Raw genomic sequence first — 21,740 nt, forward strand, 5'->3', positions numbered from 1 at the left:
CAGCTCCAAAATAATATTTTTCAGCCAGTGACTGTAAAAATGAAGGCTCTCCGCCACTGGTACAGCCGAGGGGATGATGTGAACTGCATTGTTCATTACTGCTGCGATAGCACCCCCGTGAGCCAGGCCCCACTGCGCAAGTGCCACGTCAGGATCTGTTAACATGCTGGAGATGGACATCTGGGAACCTCTTCACAGATAGTTTCTGCCCTTGCTGTCACTTGTACATCTTCACCGCTGCTAGCTATGGGGGCAAACTCTTGTCAGCTCAGACTCTGAGCTTTCTGATCGGAACCACCACCAAATTACAGCTCTTCCCTCTCCTCCAGCCGCAGTAACTGCTGGTACCTCCTTGACTGCAGAGGATGCAGGAATCAATCTATCTTTGACTTCACTGAAATTCTCAGAGTTGTGATTGTTTCTTTTCCAGTGGCGAGGCCTACAGTCTTTCATTAAATTTCATGTGATCTATCAAAGTATAATTACAGCTCGTTATGCCTTTTCATTCTTACTTCTCATAAGTAAATCCCATTTGGACTGAAAAGCATCCAGCACTGAACAAAGAGCATTTTTCTTGTATACAGATACTCACGATACTCTTAGAAGAAGCAGTTGTGTAAAGGTTTTTATTCCTGTTCAAAAGACAGCATTATCTGCAGAATTGCATTCCAATTTCATACTTAGAATTGACTCAATTGAGACCAAAAAAAGGGTGCTATTTAGCAATTTAGTAAGATATTTCCTGTAGCACTTAATTCTTCTCCCAGACATTCTTGGTGTTAAACTACCACGGAATTTCTCAATATTTCAAATGTAAAAATGTTCTTCATAACAATCCTGCAAACTTAATGACGGACACAGCAGGATTTATTTGGATTTTATGGCGTAGGATTATTAAACAAAACTATGCAAAAAGAACATATATACTTACATTAACTGGGACAACAGTTATGACCTTTACACTTTATGGTCAGGAAAGCGTCTGGGAAAATCAGTGGAAAAATAATTAAAGCACATTTCTGAGAGGGCATACCGCTTCTGAAGCATAGGGTATCGTGCCCCGTCTGCCTGAAAACATGGCATGAATTCACATATTCTCACAAGGAACCGTGTTACAGAACTTCATACGTTTCTGTGTAGCAAGTCCATTTTCTTGAAGCAGCTTGAGGTACTCAGCTTGAAAAAGCAAGGAGTTATGTTCCTCCTATCTAGACAGTATCTGCATTCCAGTTTTTCAAGATTCAAAACAAGTGGATTCAAGAAGGCAGCATGCCTCCTCACTGCTAATATACATCCTAGCAGTTAAGAAATCTCACCACCGGATATTTGGGGCAATATCCTATCATTCTGTGCCACAAACATACTTGAAGTTAAAAGAAAACTACGTCAAAAATCTTGTTCTTTATGAATTATTTTAATGAACTAATTATGAAGTGACATAAACACAGGTCAAGGAAAATAACACGAAACCAGCCCCACCAGCTGCTGACAGAAGGTAAAGACAGAATAGTTGAGGATGATTTGAGGGAAAACAAGAAAGCACAGTAAGAGATACTCATTCTTGCCAAGAATGTCAACCAAATCATGTAGTAGTTAAAATTTCATGTCAAGTGCTTAAATAATGTCTCCACTCTGTTTCTTAACACAGCGAGTCCACAGAAAAGTAGGGAATGGGGTATCCCTGAATTCATAGCAACAGGCCCTATGGAGTATATTCCAAATTTCTCCAAATAATGGAGATGGAGGTGGCTAAAAAGAAACAGAGAAAGTGAGGACCCTTTGTTACCCAGCCTAGTCTCAGAAGTGGAATGTGTTTTCTAGACCCCATAATCTTTGGCATAGGTTCCTTTTTCAATGTTTGCGCGAGTGCTTTAACCCCATGACAGTGAAGGTTGCAGCAGTCAGTTTCTCATACACTAGAAACATGAGAGCAGCAGTAAGGACTGTCTGCAGGAGCTTTGCTTCAAGGCCTTTGTAGAGTCCCATTATTCCAAAACGCCTAAGGAGGAAAAAAAGAAAATCAAGCAAGAAAACAAATGTGAATAGCCTTCTATAAGTAAATTAGTACTCTACAAAGAAGAATTAATATCACAAGTTAATGACAAGCGTAGGAATCTTAAATTCATTCTTGATCTCTTGAATGCCAGCTATATTTAATAATATATTAGAGAAGTCTTTTGTGCAAGAAACATGCTTCTTTTCAAGATGAGAGGTGAATGAATTGATATCCATAGATATCCTTGATACCACTTACTGTACAGATATTTAGGAGAATTTGGTTTTGTGTACTTATTCTGCAATCTATTACAAAAAACAGGTTGACTCAAATGGCAAGTTTAAGGGTGGGGCAAAAAGAAACAAAAGTCAAATTCTGCAACATTTTCAATGTATCAGTAATACTCAAGTCTTCTATATCATGTTAGAAAAAAACTGGAAAGCTCACCTCACTCTTTGCTGAAGAAGGTAAAGAACATTTCTAAGACTGCCTAGTGTTCGGTTCTCTGGGTTCAACCTGTGGCGTCCAAACTGAAAAAAAGGAAGAACATTTTGTTGTACTATTTCCCCATGGTACTAGGCAGGGAACCCAACACTAAAAGTCTAAAATCTAGAGGGCTTTTCTTAAACCTCTCTTAACATTTTACAGGTTATACTATCCATCAGCAAAGAACTGAGGCCAAAGTTCAAAGTATTAAGCTTTACACAGCAAACATTAAAATGCTATGTATGACAATAATTTCTTTTCGTTTTAAGATGGGTTCTAAGAAAGCATTACACATGGCCATATTTGCGCGCTCTCAGTTACTCCGGAGGAAACAGTTTTCAAGATCTCAAAAAGCATAGTTTGCAGAGTGTTAGTAGGGAGATGACATTCAAAGCAAGTTCTTCCTGGCTGCCCAGCTTTCATTTAACAAAGATTCAAAGCCTCATACATCTGCAAACCATTACTACGCTGAGATTGCATAGCTGAACCCAAACTTTATCTGCTCAGCAACGGTCATTGAGCAAAACATTTACATATGAGCTGCTATGGAAGAATCTAAAATTGTTTGATCCACTTACCTGGCCTAAGTAATACTTCTCTTTTACTCACTGTGTTTGCTTATCCTCAAACTGTTTTTCAGTAGGCATGATAGCTCCTGCTGTAGTTTTATGTCTCAGAGTTAAACTGGCAATTTCAGCAACTCATTTTCTAGCATTTATTGGTACTCTTATATGATACAGGTCGACAGTATTGTCAGCAAGCTGTAACTGAATTATTACTATACAAAGGTTGCCACACTTGTATTTATAACACAGCCAAATAGCTTTTGAAGACTGTATTATGCTTCTGTGCTAGGAAAGGTGAATTTGAGCAACTGCTTGTGTAAGCAATTACCATTAACAGTTGGTAGAGTATGCAAGCAGATTTAGGCAGTTCAGCAGTTGTAAGAAAATGCCAGGATGACACAGGTCTTTTTGCTGTATGCCTTAAGATGGAAACAGGAGCAAAAGAACAGGAAATCTCCCTTTATTAGGCAAATACGTGCTCACAATCCACGATCTTCTTATCAGCAACTAAATAATTTGATATTGATAAACCAGTGTTACGGATTATTGTCAAAGACTAAGATAAACCCCCCAAAAATTCCTAACTAGTTCCAAGTTACAGTGCCAGTCACTGCCGAGGTTACTCATAAGCTTCCGAACTAAACCAGGATTAGGTGCTTCCTTCTCTCTTCTCCACCACTGGACTATTTTTGTACTGCAAACAAAGGTTCATCAAGGGGGGGAAAAGTTCATTTCTCCCTAGGACATTAATATGTCACTGATTAGTGCAGAAGATTTCCCAAAGGGACTACCATTCTCTACAATAGAGAAAAGAGGCTTGAGTTTTAAAGAGAACTTTTTCATCCAGGATCACTAAGAACATTAACCGTATTGCTATTTCTCCACAGCCAAATTTAATTTATCCACTGTTTACCGACATATAGGATAAAGAACAGTTTCATTGCATAATGAGTAACACCAGTGCCGTGTATTTTTAATGACTGAAAATGAGACAGATATACCAAATGTCTATCTGGCTGGAAGCTGCTTATCACTATCAATTACACAGGGCAACTGTTCATTTTATGGAAGTAAGAAGAGCGCTTTGCCAAAAAGTTGAAAGCAAAGGTGTAGAGATTTCATTACAAAGAACCCTAATAATTTTCAAACAATAGTAAGTTTCTAAAGGTTTAAGGTTGAAAAGAGTCCTGTACTTCTAATTTGATGACAGAACTTAATTATGATGTGTAAGTTTTTATGAACCTATTGAGCTTGTTCATGAACCTTGTGTGTGACTCTGCTTGAATTGTTTCAAAAAAAAACCCCCCACAACTACACGAAGTATACTTCATGCAGAATGTTGTTTCTGAAAGCACTAAATCTTTATTCATAACTTTTCTTTTTAACATCACTTAGCACGAGCAACAAAAACTTCATCAAACACAACAGTGCTAGCTTTAGATTAGAAAACAGATTACAAAGTAGCACAAGTTTGAACTGGACAGCAGAGGTATCACAGATGTACCTGAAGTCACAGATGCATGTTTGTGCTGTTCTCACCAGAAGCGTTCAGGGTTTCTGGCTATCACTTGTTTTATACACAGAGGGAAAGAAGCCACTGCTACTAACTGCAGACCCAGAGATAAGATCCCTGTATTCCCCATCACCACAGAGAGAGGACGGAGAAGTAGCATATAGGTCGCTATTTCACAGTGGGCCACTGTGAGAAGACTCCCACCACCACCAGGACACGGATGGTTATCTGTGCTCTAGCAGAAAGGCAACTCCTCGCTGCCCAGGCAAGCCAGCAGTGAACTAGCTGACTTCAGCTGAGGTGAGCAGTAAGCAGCAGCAGCTGGTTAGTACATCAAGCTGTCAGCACAATTTACCACACCTGCCCTTTTTTTAAAGAATGACACTGTCACCAAGAGACAGAAGAATTTTGTTCAAAAAGCCAAAAGAAGACAGACAAAACATGAAGTAATAGTCACAAGATTGTAACCACTTCTACAGCAACCACGCAAAGGAGTGAGGGTTGAAGGAATTACATTGATGTAAAAAACTGTGCTGCTGTGCAATGCTAAAGCTAAAATAGAGCACTCCAACTTTCCTTCCAGTTCTCCTTCACACCAGCAGAAAACGCATCACAAATTAGAAACAGACTGATGTTGCAATTTATGCAAACAAAGCACCATTTGCTTCGATGTTTTTCTGTATCTGTCACTTCAGTAATAACACTGTGTGTTTCTAGTTTAACTCCTGAGATGTGTGCGGGCTGTTAAAACAGGACAAAACATCGAATGAAGGCGATAGGTTCAGGCTCATCATCAAACGTTAGAAACGATTCAGAGTTGTTTCTACATTGTGGCTGACAAGAGTTTTACCTCGCATCTTTTCAGGGTAGCAGCAACCACACCGTAAATATATTCAAGTCCTGTTAGTTTGAAATATAGCATCCAAACTACCTTTCTAAAGGCTATCAAAAATCAAAATACATTTAGCCCACTCTTATTAGAGAGAAGAAAAATTAAAATAATTACAAAATTTGCATGAAAATAACTTTCTCCAGACAAACAATTAACAATAAAAAGCCCTATTAGACAAGTCTGAGAAGTGATACCCTTGGCATGGAAGGCTCATGTTCAATAACTCAACTTATTCTCCAAATTTATACAAGTTTTAAAACACATATAACGGCTTTACTATAGACACAAGTTAGGGCTTCTCCTTACTTGGGAAAATAGCATTATACTGCATGTGGAAACATTTATTAACTGTTACAAAAATAATCAAGAAGCAACTTACAAAGATAGATGAAAAAGCACAGAAATTAAAACTACAATATGCTTGCTTATGTATGGGCAGGTCCCCCCCGCCTCAACTTTGTCTTGTTTCATTATTACAACAGTATTGGTACATGTTGAAGGCAGCAGCGTTATCCAGCATAGATACAAATTGCAAGTGAGAATAAATGCAAGTATTTCCATTAGCACTACAATTGGCACACAAGGCCAGGCAAGTGGTTAAAGATACTGTTTATGAGGAAGCTCAGTTTCCACTGATGAATCACATTCTGGCTACAAGGTCAGGCCATCATTCAAATAAAACAAAACCTAGGAAAAGAACTTTTTTTTTTTTTTGATTACCCCAGGTCATCTGGAAACAAACTGGGCTTAGAGGATTTAATTTTAATTTCCCACTTGACACATTTTCTATTTATATTCAAAGAAGTAAATTTCACAGTGCCTAAGAGCAGTATGGTGCATCAGCTTCTGTGAGACAATGTGCCGATGCATTATGTTGAAATGCGCACCAGTGATACCAAGTTCTACCAGAATCTGTCAGTACGGGATCATAAAAAAAGAGGCATCCTTGTCAATGACCTGCATTGTGCACCGGAGCTCCCAAAATGATGGGCTCATTACTTCAAAGAAAAACAAGCCATGTGAACAGGGCCTGCATTATACAGAACAAGTCAGAGGCAGTTAGCCTGAAATGAAATTATTACTTACCCGCAGAATTGACTGTACTGTCTGCAGAGGATAAGTGAGGGTGGTGGCAACTGCTTTAGCTATTGCACCAATGACGAAAGCATCCAAAGATGTGAGCTGTTCAATAAATAAAGAACATTATTACTTCCACATTGTACCAAAACAGCCAGTTACCCTTATGTGTTTGGGGATTCTTGCTAGCAGGTAATCTAAGTATCTTCGGCATAAAGATTTCAGGAAGTCTTTGGGTCTTCGCATTTTAAAGAGTTAGTTATAGGTCAACCTACTTACTTTCCCACAATAAAGTTTATTTGTAGCTCACAAGCTTTTGCTTTGACTTGCTCACTATAACTAGGTTACTAAAAAATAGTGGAGATAAAGCCATACAACTAGACCAATTTGAAGCACCAAGAGTAGACAAAAGATAAGGGAAGTCACATTTAAACATACCATCAATCAGCAAGCATTTCAGCTTTTGCGACATTCAAGCTAACAAAGTCACACGGCACTTGTGAAAAGGTGACTGCGTAAGACTCCTTGAACGCCACTCTATAACCCTAAAACATAATCACTTTGCAATCAGGCAGAATCTTAGTCTTGATGATACAGGCTAAAATTCTCATCCCCTGTTAGTTTAGAACAGCTGCTGAAAGCCCATCCTCACCTCCAAAGCCCATAAATGCACCAAACACATTGTTACAGCCTAAATTGATTACAGGGCATCTCAGTCTGACAGTGTGAATTAATCACTGAAAATAAACAGGTGCCCATATCAAAACATGCTCCAAATTTGCAAAATACGTTTATTCCAATCAGAAATATGTACATCATTAAAAAGTCAATCTGATATACTTAAGACAATCAAGAAAAGATCAGATAGAAAGAAAAATGTTATCCAAAATAGAAGTGTCTATGGGGAGAGCATTGCTGGGGGGGGTGGGGAGGGGAGAAAAAAAAAAAAAAAAAAAAAAAAAGTATTTTCCCTCTCCATTGACAAAACATGCCCTAATTTAAGGTACAACCAAGTAATTTAAAAGAAACACAAGAAAAATATTAAGACAACAGGCAAATAACAATGCAGAGGTAAGCTCAACTCATCACTCAAAAAATATATTATCCATAAAGTAACTGGATAGATGCATCAGGCACAAATAGGGTGCTACAGCTGCAGTATTGACTAAAGATGGTAACAAATTCAAGCCTCGTTTATGATGCAAAATCTCATGTAAAAATAATTTCACTATGTCTTGAGGAAAAACAAGATGGCTTTGTAGCATACTGATACAATCTAACATTTTAACATTTTAACCCAGCCAAATGCATTCTCAAGTCAGTAATTAACAGCCAAGTACTGCAGCTTAAACATGTTATATGTTATGACATTATCCTAAAGTGTAACACAAATGCTTTTCAATTTGCTAGAACATAAAAGGAACATGAGTTCAGGTGAGCTGCTATATCTGAAACAGAGAAAGAATACAGAAAGAGAACGGGACTATAAAGCAGGGACAGAAAAGTGGTTCTACCTCTAGAGAGTCAGGGAGGTATGACTGCAATGCTGTGTTCAATTCTAGTGTCCATCCTTGGAAAAAGGATATTGAAAAATTGAGGGCTTCAGGAAAAAAGTGTTATTAAGATGACAGGGTCCAGAACAAATCTGTGATACTTCAAAGGCTTAATATACTTGATTTACTGGAGAAAAGGTTAAGAGGTGACTTCAAAACAGTCTGTATGCACATACTTATAAAACAGATATATTAGAATTGAAATCTCTACTTTAAATCAAGGCCTGTGAACAAATCTAAACAACTGTGGACAAGAACTGCAGTTTTATTTTTACAGGAAGAGGAATTCATCACAGGAATATCTTCCCTAGGGACATGAGCAATTCACATCTCACTTCGTGATCACGGATCCTTTTTATAAGATATACTAACTCAAAAAAACCTCAAAAATACAAGAATGAGAACCAAACCTCCAGTTCTGAATTTGGTCAAGTAACATAAGTCAAAGAACCTGTCTTGTAACAGAAAATGTCCATCACCTGGCCTCAAAGCATACTCACTTGCAGCTGCTTTTTCAAAAGCTTCCGTTTAGAGCCTTCGTAAAACATGAACTGTATGGCAGGATTGAAGACCAGCAGCAAAGAGGGGAACGTACCATTCCATAAAGCTAAGACTCCTTCATCTCGTATTATCTGATGAAAAGCATCTAAGAAGGTTAAAAAAAAAAATAAAATTTTGAGTACAAAATTCTGACTGTAGAGCATGAGAAGTTACACTTAAAGTCCAATATTCAAAGTGTATTGAAATTCACCATGGTATCTTATGTTACTTTTTTTATCAGGGAACTGCTGGAGAGGGTGCAGCAAAGGGCTGCCAAGATGATTAGGGGACTGGAACACCTCTCTTATGAAGAAAGGCTGAGGGATTTGGGTCTCTTCAGTCTGTAAAAAAGACAGCTGAGAGGGGACCTTATCAATGCTTATAAATACTTAAAGGGTGGGTGTCAGGAGGATGGGGCCAGGCTCTTTTCAGTGGTGCCCAGCGACAGGACAAGAGGTAATGGGCACAAACTTGAGCATAGAGAGTTCCACCTAAACATGAGGAGGAACTTCTTTACCCTGAGGATGGCAGGGCACTGTAACAGGCTGCCCAGAGAGGTGGTGGAGTCTCCATCTCTGGAGACATTCAAAACCCACCTGGTTGTGTTCCTGTGCAACCTGCTCTAGGTGACCCTGCTCTGGCAGGGGGGTTGGATTAGATGATCTCCAGAGGTCCCTTCCAACCCTATGATTCTATGATCTTCCATTCTAATCTGGCAGTTAACGGAAAAACGGTGACAAAAGTGGTCCTTCAATTCGCACCACCATTAATGTAAACAAAGCTTATCCTCTGCACAGACACCCTGCTCTTTTTAGTACAAGCTCAGCATCAACAACAAGGTCTTCTAAACCTTGTTCAAAATGACAACAGTATTTATTTACTTACTTATTTTTAAAAGGAAGCCAGCCTGAACTTGTGGGTGATTAAGAGAGATCAAGGTTAGTGAAGCTGAATTTCCTGATAGTCTGTCCAAACTCAGACTCCCAGCTATCACCTCAACGGGCTCACTACTACTCCAGGATTTGTATAAGATACTTGCCTTTGCGAAAGGTATTTTAGTTACAGGTGTGCATACTACAAACTCTCAATTACCGCCAGAAACGGCCCAGTCCAGTTTCCTGTAAAACTCAATGACTGCAAAGTGATCGGGAAGCATAGAAATTCCCGGGTAAAATCCACTACATGAATAGAAGTCTTCGAACTTCAGAGTCCTTGATATATTTCATTTAATGAACTTCTCTTTGGTTGAGAAAACAACAGGTGCTTACCTATTATGCCTTTATAATTGGTTGGTACAATGTCTTCATTTCTAAATTTTGCTCCCTGCAGCTTCAGACGCGTGTTCACTACCCAAAGAGGAGTCGTCAACAGGACATTCACTACACCTAATGCAAAACACAGCACAAAGAAAATCAGCCAGAATCAGAAGATTTCAATGTTTTCTTTGCTGCATAACTATACCACCCTGGAGCACAACATACTCTTTCATACCCTACTTCGCTCCATGATGACTCGCTGCCTGCCTGCTTTCAGAAAGAAGCACAGAGCGATAAGGTTAGAAAGATTATTTTCTGAAGAGAGATCAAAACAGATACCTGTTCAGTAGTGACAGAGGAAGTTACTTTGGAGAAACTATTTAAAAACAAGCTTCTTGTCTTTCTTATTAATATTTCTGCATCACAGAAATTAGCAATTGCTTCTACACTGGTTGCTTTGGTAGGAGTCTGAGTGACAGACTGAATTGTTCTGTTATAGTGATATGCTGTGTCCATCTCAGTATCAAAAACAGTAAATCTGAAAAAGGTGAAACTTTACTACCTACATCGTGCCTGTTTGTTCTTTTTCTTTTCCTTTAAGAAGGTTCAGAAAAGCCAAATATAAACTTATTTCAGTATGCATCATAAGGACTACAATCACCTCTCAAAAAAAGTTTTGAGCAAAATCAAGCACCAGAAAAGGTAAGCCACATTAACCTCTCCTAACCAAAGTCAATGTGATTACATTATGGAGCAACACATTAGAGCACCTGTAATTTTTCACCCAGACTCAGTTACAGATGTCATAAGACTTAATTTTCCAGACTGGAAAGGTAATTTTTGGTATATTTTTACAATCTCTATTTGCTACCAGTAGGAGGAACGAGAGATGAGCAGGGAGAACTAGTAAATAGCCCAAATGGAATTTTTCAATTTACACCAGCTATTATTCCATTAAAAGGACATAAACTACAGACATTGAAGAAGTCATTTAATTGACAAGCTATTACCCTAACTCCTGTAGCCTTTGTTCCAAAATGTAATTATAAGAAAGTTTCCCCCAGTGATAAAGCCAGCATAAGAATTTCTTTCCTTACTTTACCCCAACTATTCAACCATTCATTGTGCCTACACACTGAAAGTACCAGAAACCAGCACAGAGTAAACAAACACCACCACCCCCAAATAATCACAGGCCTTTTTTTGCAGGTTTTTTTAAAATTAGCTTACTTCAGTGTGGTTGCATGAGCAATTATTCCTACAGAATAGTACAGGCAAACACAGGCACACAGTGGTAACTTTTCCCACTGGATTTGCTAGAAAAGCCACTAGTGTCATCATCCCTTCAAAGAAGCCACTGTAGCATCCACATGAGAGGAAGGGATGAAAAAGAACATAAGTTCCCGCTGTACTTGCATATATCTAGGGACTTACTGTCACTTTCAGATGACGACCCCAAGAGAAGTCTGAAAACTGGCACTCAAATCCTTACAGTAAAAGCTCTTATTTATCCTAGTAAAAAAATATTTCAGAACTGGCACATATCTTTCCCTCTGAAAAAAAACTATCACCTCTGATGCTCAGATACCATGGTAAACAACACACCAGGCACAAATAAAATACTAGACTGCAACATCACTGTGCTGTGGGACAGAATTCACAACAGGAACAGTTTATGCACATTATGAGGTGGGGAGGACCAGAAGAGCAATCAGAGCTGTACAACGAAGCAGAGCTGCATACAGTGGCAGGCATAAGCACTCAGTGTGACCTCCAGTGGACTTCATAAAGAAAAACATTAGATAGAATAGACACACAATACATTTTTAATGAAATTGAGATTTTTAAGTACTACCTGCAACAACCCCGAGAATCAAGTCTTTTCCAGTGGTTGAATGCTGACCTTTGACCCAGAGAGCTTTAAGACTATTAAATGTATAAAAATAAACAAAATTGGAGCAGCAAAGGCTGGAGATAACAGGAAACCATCCTCGATATGGTGCCAACCTAATGGAGAGAAAAAAGTCATGGTAGGATCAGCAAAGGATTTATGTGATCTATCTTGATTTTACATGTTGATGGAGGGTCCCAGACATACAATACTGTATACTACACACAATTCTAACTAGATATGCCTTTATTATTAATGATAACAAACCACACTAAACTCCTGACTGTACCATAAAAGATCAAGCACTTACATTTATAAGTTATCGTAATCAGGAATAATTCCATTGAAAAGGAGCTGTAGAGGCTCAATATATTTACAGTGAAAAGCTTGGGGCTCACTCACTCCAAAAGTATTACCACTGTATTTGCTCTCTAACAACAGTCAGCAATGATCTACCAACATCCAGGGGATGAATATATGTTTGAAGTATGTATCTTAACATACAGACTGATAGAGTCAGTTTAAACCATATACTAAAACATACCAAGGCACAAGGAGAATTCTCATCTTTGTTAAGAAATTGAGTTGTTAGTCCAATACAAAAGATAACAATTCAGTAAAGAGATGCTCACCTCTTCAAGGAAACAAAGCAATTCTTAACATAGATGGAAAAAAATTAAGACAACTACTCATTGAATACAAAATATAAAAAAACTATAATATGGAAGAAAAAAAAATACGTCTGGATTCTTACATAAAATTTATAGATGGAAGACTAGTTACTGAAATTAATATACTCCACCAAGAAGAGCTTTCCAAAGGATGCAACCTGGGAGATACGCAGGTGGACGGAATTTCCAATAAATGCCTCGCAATAAAGTCTACAGCAAATCAGCCAGGTAAGTGAGAAAAAGACATTACCTATTTAAATTTAATCACAGATAAAAAACTGAATATCCCCTTACGATTCACAGCTATCTTATTTTTCAGGTGTTGTAAATGATTGTCATTGTGTATCATCTAAATCTAGCTTGATTTAAGAATGATTTCCTAACAGTTGACTAACAAAACTTCCTTCTCTGACAGGCCTGATAAGCCCGTAAAACAGGGACACGTCAACGGTTGCCCTACATCCACAGCATGTTCTACAATACATCCAAAAAGAGATAATGACATGCACCTTCACTGAATCTGCACAGGGCAGGTATCATGTTAAGAGCATAAGAAATCTCCTCAACGACTAGCAGTAATCATGGAGGCTCTTTAGTTTTCATTAAAACACTGGGAATAAAATAAAAGGATCCCCAAGAAGGCTACCATAAAAGATGCAAGGCTGGTAAATGCAGCATATGACTGTTCTTATGATGTAAATACTAGTTTTTCCATCTCGGATGTATGAAGTGCTTCTCTCTCCCACGTAGCTGGGAATACACCACATTAAGACTGTTTCTGAAGTCACAGGCTTAGCTAAACATACAGGTACAGTTACAAATTAACTGACCATATAGTTAGTCATGAGTAAAATTAAAACAATTTTTGCATCACCTCCCTCGTCTGTGCTGGAAAAGGAAGGGAGAAACACCCTCTAGGGAACATGTCCTCTAACTAAGAGTGTTAGTTTGGTTTTGCTTGATTTATTAAGAACAACTTCTGATGATTTTCAAACTACACATCTTGCAGTACAGAACATAAACTCATATTTTTTGTCGTAGTTTCATTTTAATGACAGAAGTTGTCACTGCTAGTATCTGTAATTCACATACAAATACTTCTGCAGACAAATAAAACCTAAGTTTGTGTTCCAAACTGCAACCTTGACAACTCTGCGTACTCCAGTGATCACCTTCCGTATCACGTAGAAAAGGACGAAAGCACAGGGAAGAAAGCAAAGCCATTCGATAAACTTCTACAGGAAGTCCATTAGCTAACCCTATTTGCTTTATCTAGATGAGAAAAGCAGTCTCACAAAAGTGTAATACGAGACAAGGCTCTACAAACTAAACACGAACAAGATGTTTATGATGTCACATCATGTTTCAGATTTGTTGTTGTTGTTTGGAGTTTTTTTGTTATTCCAGACACATCTCTAGAACTAAGTATCATTGCTTAGCCAGGCCTTCCCAATACCTCTGGAAGACATAATGTCCCCCTCTTGCCAGAATTACTGATTTTTCTGTTTCACGGGAAAAGCAGGATGACCACTTTTGCAGTCTCTCCACTTCAGTTAACTTTTTTTTTTTTTTTTTTTTTAATTGAAGTTTACTTGCCACCCTCATGTGACAAAAGTCATGCGGGAATGTGAACAAAACTGATCACCAACTGACCAAGAAACGCTCATGCATACAACTGCCAACTGCTCAAGTTCAAAGGTGGCAAAACATTATTGGCCACGCGAAACTTTTTCCAACTTTAATGGCCTGGAAGCTCTGGCCTACTTAAGAGTTCCAGGGATTCACTTAGGAAAATAATTGTAACAACACGCACAACTGTTCTTCCCAGCAAGCTCAGCTCAGACTACGTGGCAAACACTAATGCACAGCATTGCTGAAAGTTAACTGTTTATAGAGAGATCTTGAATCTCACCAGCATAAAGTCACTTCTTGTTTACTTTCACATGCTTAGGATGAGAAATAAAAACCTCCAGCTGGGAAACATGTCTCAATTCTCCTGTCGAAAGTGGCTCAGCTGTCCAAGAGTTTCATCTTGGTTATGAGACATGGACACACCCAAGAATCCAGGCAGACGAAGCTGGTTTATCAAGTACATGAAGGTACATTTGCCTACAAACCTGCATTTCCGAGGAGGTACAGCTACCTCCCTAATGGAGGCACAGTTACGTCACTGAACATATCAATTGCATAAGGTGCTCAAGAAAGTTAATCCAAATTAACTAAAGATGAACACGTAAGATAATGCAAGTCATATCACACTTGAAGGGAGACATTTTAATGAGTAAAAATCTGTCCACACAGATACACGTTAACTATTCCACTTTAAATGCAAACTCAAATTAGTTTTAGAGCTTGTCTACATGAAAACAAGCAGAAAATTAGTAACTACTCACAGGCCTTCTTCTTTGATTATTTCCAAAAGGACTGCTGGTGTTGTCTTAGACTTCCGCTTCTCATCAACTGGAAAACAGAGGAATCAAACTTTTAGATTATTCCAATTTAACACTCATTTTGAAGTCCTCATCCTTCCTATTCTGAACATACCCCAGAAGAGCATGTTTCTTCTTCCTCATAAAGGACAGACGTTCCCTGTTTCTGCAGCAAATCCATGCATCTCCTTATTTTCATTTGCTAGGTAAGGCTACTTCCTTTTTTTTATTCTTCCCCAGATTAGCAGGTTCTTTTGTGCACTAGAGGATCTGTAGTTACCAATTCCTAACCTGACAGCTGTGACGTGAACTGAAGGCAGGTTCTCCTTAGGTAAGAGACTAGAATTGGGCCTGCTTAACTGCTCCCAAAATCATTCCTTGGACTCCGGACTAGTGCCATTAGCAGGGCAATCTCTTACAGTTAATCTGCAAACAGCTAAACCCTAGGAAAATACTGTCCCTTCCTACACTGAAAGCTGCTCAACAGCAATATGGTGCTCATTTCTCAACCATGTATTTCTGACGACCGAGCTGATGATCTCCCTCTAGTTCTTAATAGCGCTTTAGTCACAGTGCTAAAATGCTTGGTGATTCTGTGACTTTTGATTAGAAGATAGAGTGTTAGAACAATAAAGTTTATACCCAGATGTATTTTTGTAAATATTGGATGTTCCTACTCCCAGTTCTAACCCCGACTTTTCCCTTTAAACCATTCTTAGGAATATTTCTAGACTAGTTTTTCATGATACTGCCCCTGTCTTTTGAAGTGCTCTCAGCAGCCAAAAGCAACAGTACACAAGTGTAATCCTGTGTAATCTCACGTCTATATTTTTCTTTCTGGTCTTAAATAACCATTTAAAAGCCATGTCTGGCCACACATCACACAGCCTTTTCAGCTAATTAAAAGGTTGCCCAATACTTTCAGAAGGGAGAATTACCTTCAGCTGGAAAAATGGTGTTAGTGATTAAATGGTGTTTATGTTACACAGGTAACATTCCTGTTCATGCAAGACAGGTTCCCCTACAACCACCCTTGCAAGTGCCCAAGCCAAACAGAAACACCATCGTACAAAGAAACTAGAGTTTGACACTTACCCTGAAGTCTAAGCCTAGCTGTATCCAAAGGAAAAAATACAGTCATTGCAGTCATACTGCCCTGAAAAACAAAATAAACTGGCTATATAGTATCAGTAGCTCGTACAGATGTCTGACAGACTCTTTGTAGCCCTTCACCTCTCACCCAGAAACTGGTATACTGAGTAAATTTAAAAAGGGGATAAACCCCATATATAACAATATCTATTTGAAGTGTTTTTTGGTCCAATGGTTACAAACAAGGGTTTTTTTCTCATGTATTAGATCAAACTAAAATTAAAACCATTAGAAGCTTTTTGCCCAAAGAGAAAGTTTTTGAAGTCTGAGAGCTGATAAAGTAGGAGTCAGGAAACAAACATGGCACTTTCTCTACCTCCCATAAGCCTCAGTACCCAATTTCTAATTAAAAAAAAAAAAAAAAAAAGACTATGACACAAGCAACTGTTGTGTTACAATAACCTGGTTTTGACTTAATTAAAAAAAAAAACACAGAAACTTTTGTTCATTAACAAACTGATAGTACATGTTTTGCAGGACTTAATCTAGCATTGTACTAAATTCCGATTTAGGCAATAAAGATCTGCCTACGAAGACACCCCCTGTGGCATGAGTTACATACGATGAATTAAATCATGACCTAGATATCACCAGATACACCTCCTGTGAATCCAACACTCTCTCTTCACTTCCTCTACAATCTAACCATTAAAGCTTCTAAATGGAAAATGCCAGCAAACGCTCTCCTTTACAACAGGATTAAATACTGTATTTGCAGATGCCCTCATCTTCCACACAGGCCGCCTGTTCCGTGCCTCTCCACCACCATTCAGCCTCATCATTCATTAGTACTTCAGCATTAATATTGCACAGCTTTTGGAAAAGGTATCTAACTCAAAAAGAGCCTGGCTTGGTGTAAACCTGTTAACACTCTATAGTATTATTAAATGCATTAAGTGGCTGCTAAAGCTGTGGCACTCTTCCGTTAGTCGCCATGCAAACCGTTTAAATGGTGGGAAGGTCTGGGATGCAGCAAGTCACACAAACATTGTGCTTAAAGCATACTGCACAGTCTGACTTGAACTTTCCTAGAGCTATGTTATGCCATACATTTAAGCGAGCTTTGCCTCTGGAAACACTCCAGCTCCCGAGCAGGTTGCTCAGACCTCTCTCTACAACCAGCTTGGACTTCTGTCTACAACCAGCAACAGAGGATTATTTTTCAGGTGGTGTTTCCTCACTAAGACAACTCTTGGTTGAAGTCTTAACGAGACTTAAATTTCTCCAGTTTTCACAACACCAGGCAGCAGACAAAAGGAAACATTTGGCCGTAATTACTTGGTTATTTTAACCCATTTAGTTTGGACTCTAGCCAAAAGGGTTGGTTCTGCTCTCCCACCTACTTCTCTGGTGTCTGCTCATTCTCGGTACCTACTGTGTACACAGATGGGACAGCAAGTAGGAATACCGAACCTATCTGACTAAAAATTTACAAAAAATAGATTTCAGTTAGAAGGCTAGTACCAGTACAAAAAGAAGTGCCAGAAAGAGCCAAAATATCTCCTAATGACAGCTGCATTACAGCAACTCTGAAGCCAACCTCAAAACAGTTGCACACACCTATGCACAAAACTACAAGACTGCACAGTCACTACAAGTTCCAGCCTCCCCCTGCTCAATTTACCCTGCTTCCATCCTCCTGAAGTGAAATTTATCCCGAATCCTAAACTCATGCAATCTCCACCATACAGCAACACAAACACTCGCACTCAAAATCAGAAAATGGAAATGGGGAAATAGTTGGGCACACAGGACACAGCTATAGCTTCATGTATGTTTTAAGGCAGCCTGTAAGGCTCATCGTATGGGAATGGTTCAAAGCTGCACGAGGGGAGGCCTCAATGCCTGCCTTCCTACCACCTCCCTGACAGTGCTGGATCCCAGAAGTTTGCCAAATCAAGTCATGCTATCACTGAACAATCACTAGGACACGTACAAACTGGCCTAAGTAATCCCAGCTCTTGGTCAACTGTATTTGCATCTCTGTCTCCTCCGTTCAAGTGGCATACCTTTTTGGGCACCTACACGATGATGCAGACAAGGAAACTAATCTGGCTGAAAAATAACTTTTTCCGCTGGGCTACTTCTTCAGTCAGATCAGTTCCCCGACCAGCCGCAGAACGAAAGAAATGACTGTGCAGTAGCCAAGAGGTGGCAGCAAGCGCACAGAACAAATGGCCTGAGGTGACCGCTGCCAACAAGAGGCATGCAGGACCACAGCCTAAAGTTTGGATTTCTAAAAAATAATACGAAGAACTTTAAAATATAAAAAAATAAATTATGTTGTTAGCCAACATTCAGAGTGAAACAAAGAAGCTTGACTACTACCATAATACTCCTATAAAATTCTTGTTCCTACAGCTTTTGTAACAGGAAGGTTACTTTACAGCTACATGCAGAGTTAAAGAATACTTATGTAATTCAGCATTCACAGGAAATCAAGCACTGATTTTTTTTTGCTGCTCACAAAACTATTCATCTCAGGTTTGACTAGGTAGCCCAGGAGATATTTGAACTTTCACCGTATTAGAACAGAAACAAAAGTTACCATGTTGGGATCTGACATGTTCTCCTGACTCATTACCTCATCACACTTCTGTGCGTTGCTTTTTCTTTTTTTTTTTTCTAAAATCTTGCATCACATCCACCAATCAGTGTGCTTTATAATAATTCAAACAAATGGCAAGATGATATCAGTACGGTTAGTACCCACGTCAAATATCTTGCCAAAATTTATATATTAGAGCAGCAAATAGAAATCCCTAAATCGACAAGTACATCTTTATGATAACAAAAACTATAAAACTACCAAGGTTTCTAGCATAAGGCAGTAAAAAAAAAAAAAAGACACCTTGTTTTAGGAAAAAAAAAAATCTTGCAGCAGAGCTTTACATTGTATATGAATATTAGTGACACCAAGTGGAAGTCACAAGGGTACATTAGCTCTAAAAAGTTCTGTCTTCCTTCATAGCAACATCACTGCCAAGATATAAGCATCTTTAAATACAATAGGGAATTTCTATTAACTTAATTAACAGCACCAAGGGACTTGGGGTACCGTGTGTTCCTTATGTGTTTTAAATTTATGGCTGGATTTACAAGTTTGGTTCATACCACAAACTTTGTTCAGGAGCACAGCCTGATTATAGTAATCTGTATGTGAGTAAGAAACTAACAGTGAGGGCTAGAAAGTATTAGCAACTTCTGTACAAGCCAGCAAAAGGAGAGCGAGCAGTATTTCAATAATGAGACCATTTGAGAGAGTTACATTTCTCAAAAATGGAAACAAAATCCCCATTGCCTTTGATGCTTAAATAAGCAGACTTAAAACACCTTAAAGAGCAGACACTAATACCATGTTCATTTATGATAAAGACAAAACACCCTTTGGGGTATTTTTTTCCTTTTAGAATCAGCCTTTATTGTTCAATAACATTTAGTGACTTTCATCCTATAGAAGACATTGCAAGTTCTTTTAAGGACTCAAATTAGAAGAGGAAGTTTTGCCAGAACAGTAGATCAGCAATTGCTAAAATACACATTTAGGTGTTCTTGCCAGTTTGGAATAACCCAGGAGTAGAGCTGCATCAGCTTGCTTGAAATCCATCAGTATGCCCAGTCCAACATGCTACTTTGCGCTAAAATTCTTAATCTGTTGAAAGTACAAGATCAATTTGCTATTTACAGAGCTAGCACTCATTCATTCAAGGGGTAGGCATACCAGGAAATCTACAGAAACTAAACACTACTTTTTAATTTACAAGTGTCATATGAAAAATTTAATCTATACAAACCTTCTCTAGCTGCACTGCATCACCTCACCCTTCACAGCTTCTAAATATGTATGAGACAATTGCAGAATCATAGAATGGTTTAGGTCAGAAGGGACCTTAAAGATGATCTAGTTTCAAGCCTCTCATCATGGGCAGGGACACCTCCCACTGGACCAGGCTGCTCAAAGCCCCATCCAGCCTGGCCTTGAACACTTCCAGGGGTGGGGCATCCACAACTTCTCTGGGCAACCTGTGCCAGTGCCTCACCACTCCCCATAGTGAAAAATTTCTTCCTAATATCTAATCTAAACCTATCCTCTTCCAGTTTGAATGCGGATGCTTACTACAGCTCTTACATTACATAGCTAAAGTGTTGTCCCTATAACTTCTGTGAGGCTTAAGTTTTCAACATTAATTTGATGCCCAACTTCATCAGATGGTTACACACTCACTTTCTCAGGGAGCACATCTGCAGCTCCTACTGGGCTCGGGGGAAGCTCCAGCTGCCCGGAACAACAGTGAGCCTCAAGGTTTACCAAATCTCACATCCAAAACTAGTAAATCCCACATCCAAAACTAGTGACAAGCAAAACGAGGGCTTTGCAAAGTGCACTCGCAGGGGGTGGGTGGCGGGGCTGCGACCCGCTGTCAGGGAGCCCTAAATCCTCCTCCCGTCACCGTGACAGGCTTGGGCACACCTCGGCACCCCAGCCAGCTTACCCCGGCCCCGCCGGGCCTGCCCGCCGCCAAACCCCACCGAGCCGCCCCCTCAGCGCGGCCCCCCCGGCGGGCCCTCAGTCAAACAAAGGCTTGAGGCGGCCCGCGACCCCCTCAGCGCCCACCACCAGGCTGGCCCAGCCGCTTCACCCGCCGTTCCTTCCTTCCTCCCCCCCGCCCCGTCACCGCCAACGGCCGCCGCTGAGGAGACGCCTCCCCCCCCATCGCCCGCAACAGCTCCGCGGCGCGACGCCCCGACCCGCCGGCTCACCACGGCCCCGGACACGGCGTGCACCAGGCTCTCGTAGGAGGCGATGGAAGACATCGTGGCGGGCTGATGATGCTGCTTCCCCGCCACCGGCTGCACGGCGGCACCGGCGAGATCTGGGCTACCCACCGCCGCCCCGACTCGCGCCATGGCGACCGCCCTCCCGTCACGTGGCGCCTGGCCACGCCCCGCCGGGCCGGCGCGTGCGCGTTGCGGCGCCTCAACTACCGGCGCCGGGGGGGACGGGTCTCCTCAGCGGCGGCGCCTCAGGGGCTCCGGGCTCTCCTCCTCCCGGAGCCCTCCGTGACAGGGGAACTGGGGTGGTCCCACAGGCCGCCCGCGGGCACCCACGGGAAGGGCCGGAGGGGCGTCTCGGGAAAGCGGGAATTTTAGCACCGAGTTGTAAGAGAGCAAGCCCGGGGTGGGAAACGCGTTAATAGAAGCCGTGGGCACTAAAAAGCCGTTAGATGGGAAGAGCAGATCTGAAGGGCTTTTTATATACATGTGGTTTTGTGCGTTGAGTTTTGTTTCTCTACAGCAAGTTGGCCTTGCCTCATGGCAGCTTAGAATAACTGCTGTGGCTTTAAGAAAAATACAGAATTAGGGTAGATAATGACAATACTGAGGAAATCCATTGTGCCTTCCTGTGAAACTACAGTAATACCTTCTCTCTCCACCACCAGCTTCCCTTTCCCAAACGTTTAACGTAAGCTTTTTCTAACTAATTTCCTTTCCTTTTACCTGAAGTCCAGTATCTTTAACGCTTTTTCAAGCTGATTGTTTCTTATTTCTTACTCCCCACGGACCAATGAAGCTGGTTGCTTTCCCTGACCATTTGATTTACTCCTTTCCCATCCGTAAGCCCTTTCTTCTTCCTCCACTGCCCTCGGGGCCGAGGGGCTGCCCAGCGCCCGCAGCCGTCGCAGGCCGGTACCCACAGAGCATCTCTGGGCCTGCGGC

At 40.4% G+C, this 21,740-nt stretch overlaps 1 protein-coding gene across 2 annotated transcripts; it reads right to left on the reverse strand.

The window, feature by feature from the left end:
- Positions 1-1,395: 1,395 nt before the first annotated feature.
- SLC25A17 (solute carrier family 25 member 17) lies at positions 1,396-20,955 on the reverse strand. Of its 2 annotated transcripts, XM_054218473.1 has the most exons (9): positions 20,784-20,955; positions 15,966-16,026; positions 14,835-14,901; positions 11,735-11,886; positions 9,892-10,008; positions 8,584-8,729; positions 6,540-6,635; positions 2,444-2,526; positions 1,396-1,999 (listed from the first exon to the last, which is right to left on the reverse strand). In XM_054218473.1, the coding sequence occupies exons 1-9, from the start codon at positions 20,928-20,930 to the stop codon at positions 1,852-1,854; spliced, it is 1,017 nt and encodes a 338-aa protein (XP_054074448.1). In that variant the 5' UTR covers positions 20,931-20,955; the 3' UTR covers positions 1,396-1,851. The 2 variants fall into 2 exon arrangements, with proteins under 2 accessions (XP_054074448.1, XP_054074458.1); XM_054218483.1 differs by lacking the exon at positions 9,892-10,008.
- Between the last annotated feature and the right edge of the window lie 785 nt (positions 20,956-21,740).

Source organism: Rissa tridactyla, chromosome 1, assembly GCF_028500815.1.
Source record: "Rissa tridactyla isolate bRisTri1 chromosome 1, bRisTri1.patW.cur.20221130, whole genome shotgun sequence".
In the NCBI taxonomy this organism is placed as follows: domain Eukaryota; kingdom Metazoa; phylum Chordata; class Aves; order Charadriiformes; family Laridae; genus Rissa; species Rissa tridactyla.

What these genes read in the sequence shown, in the direction of transcription:
- SLC25A17 (XM_054218473.1), bottom strand. Translation starts at nt 20,930, where the DNA reads ATGGCGCGAGTCGGGGCGGCGGTGGGTAGCCCAGATCTCGCCGGTGCC. An exon ending in AGCTAGGCTTAGACTTCAGG is followed by an intron (nt 14,902 to 15,965) that starts GTAAGTGTCAAA and finishes TCTGTTTTCCAG; the next exon opens with TTGATGAGAAGCGGAAGTCT. An exon ending in CAATTATAAAGGCATAATAG is followed by an intron (nt 8,730 to 9,891) that starts GTAAGCACCTGT and finishes TAACCTTCTTAG; the next exon opens with ATGCTTTTCATCAGATAATA.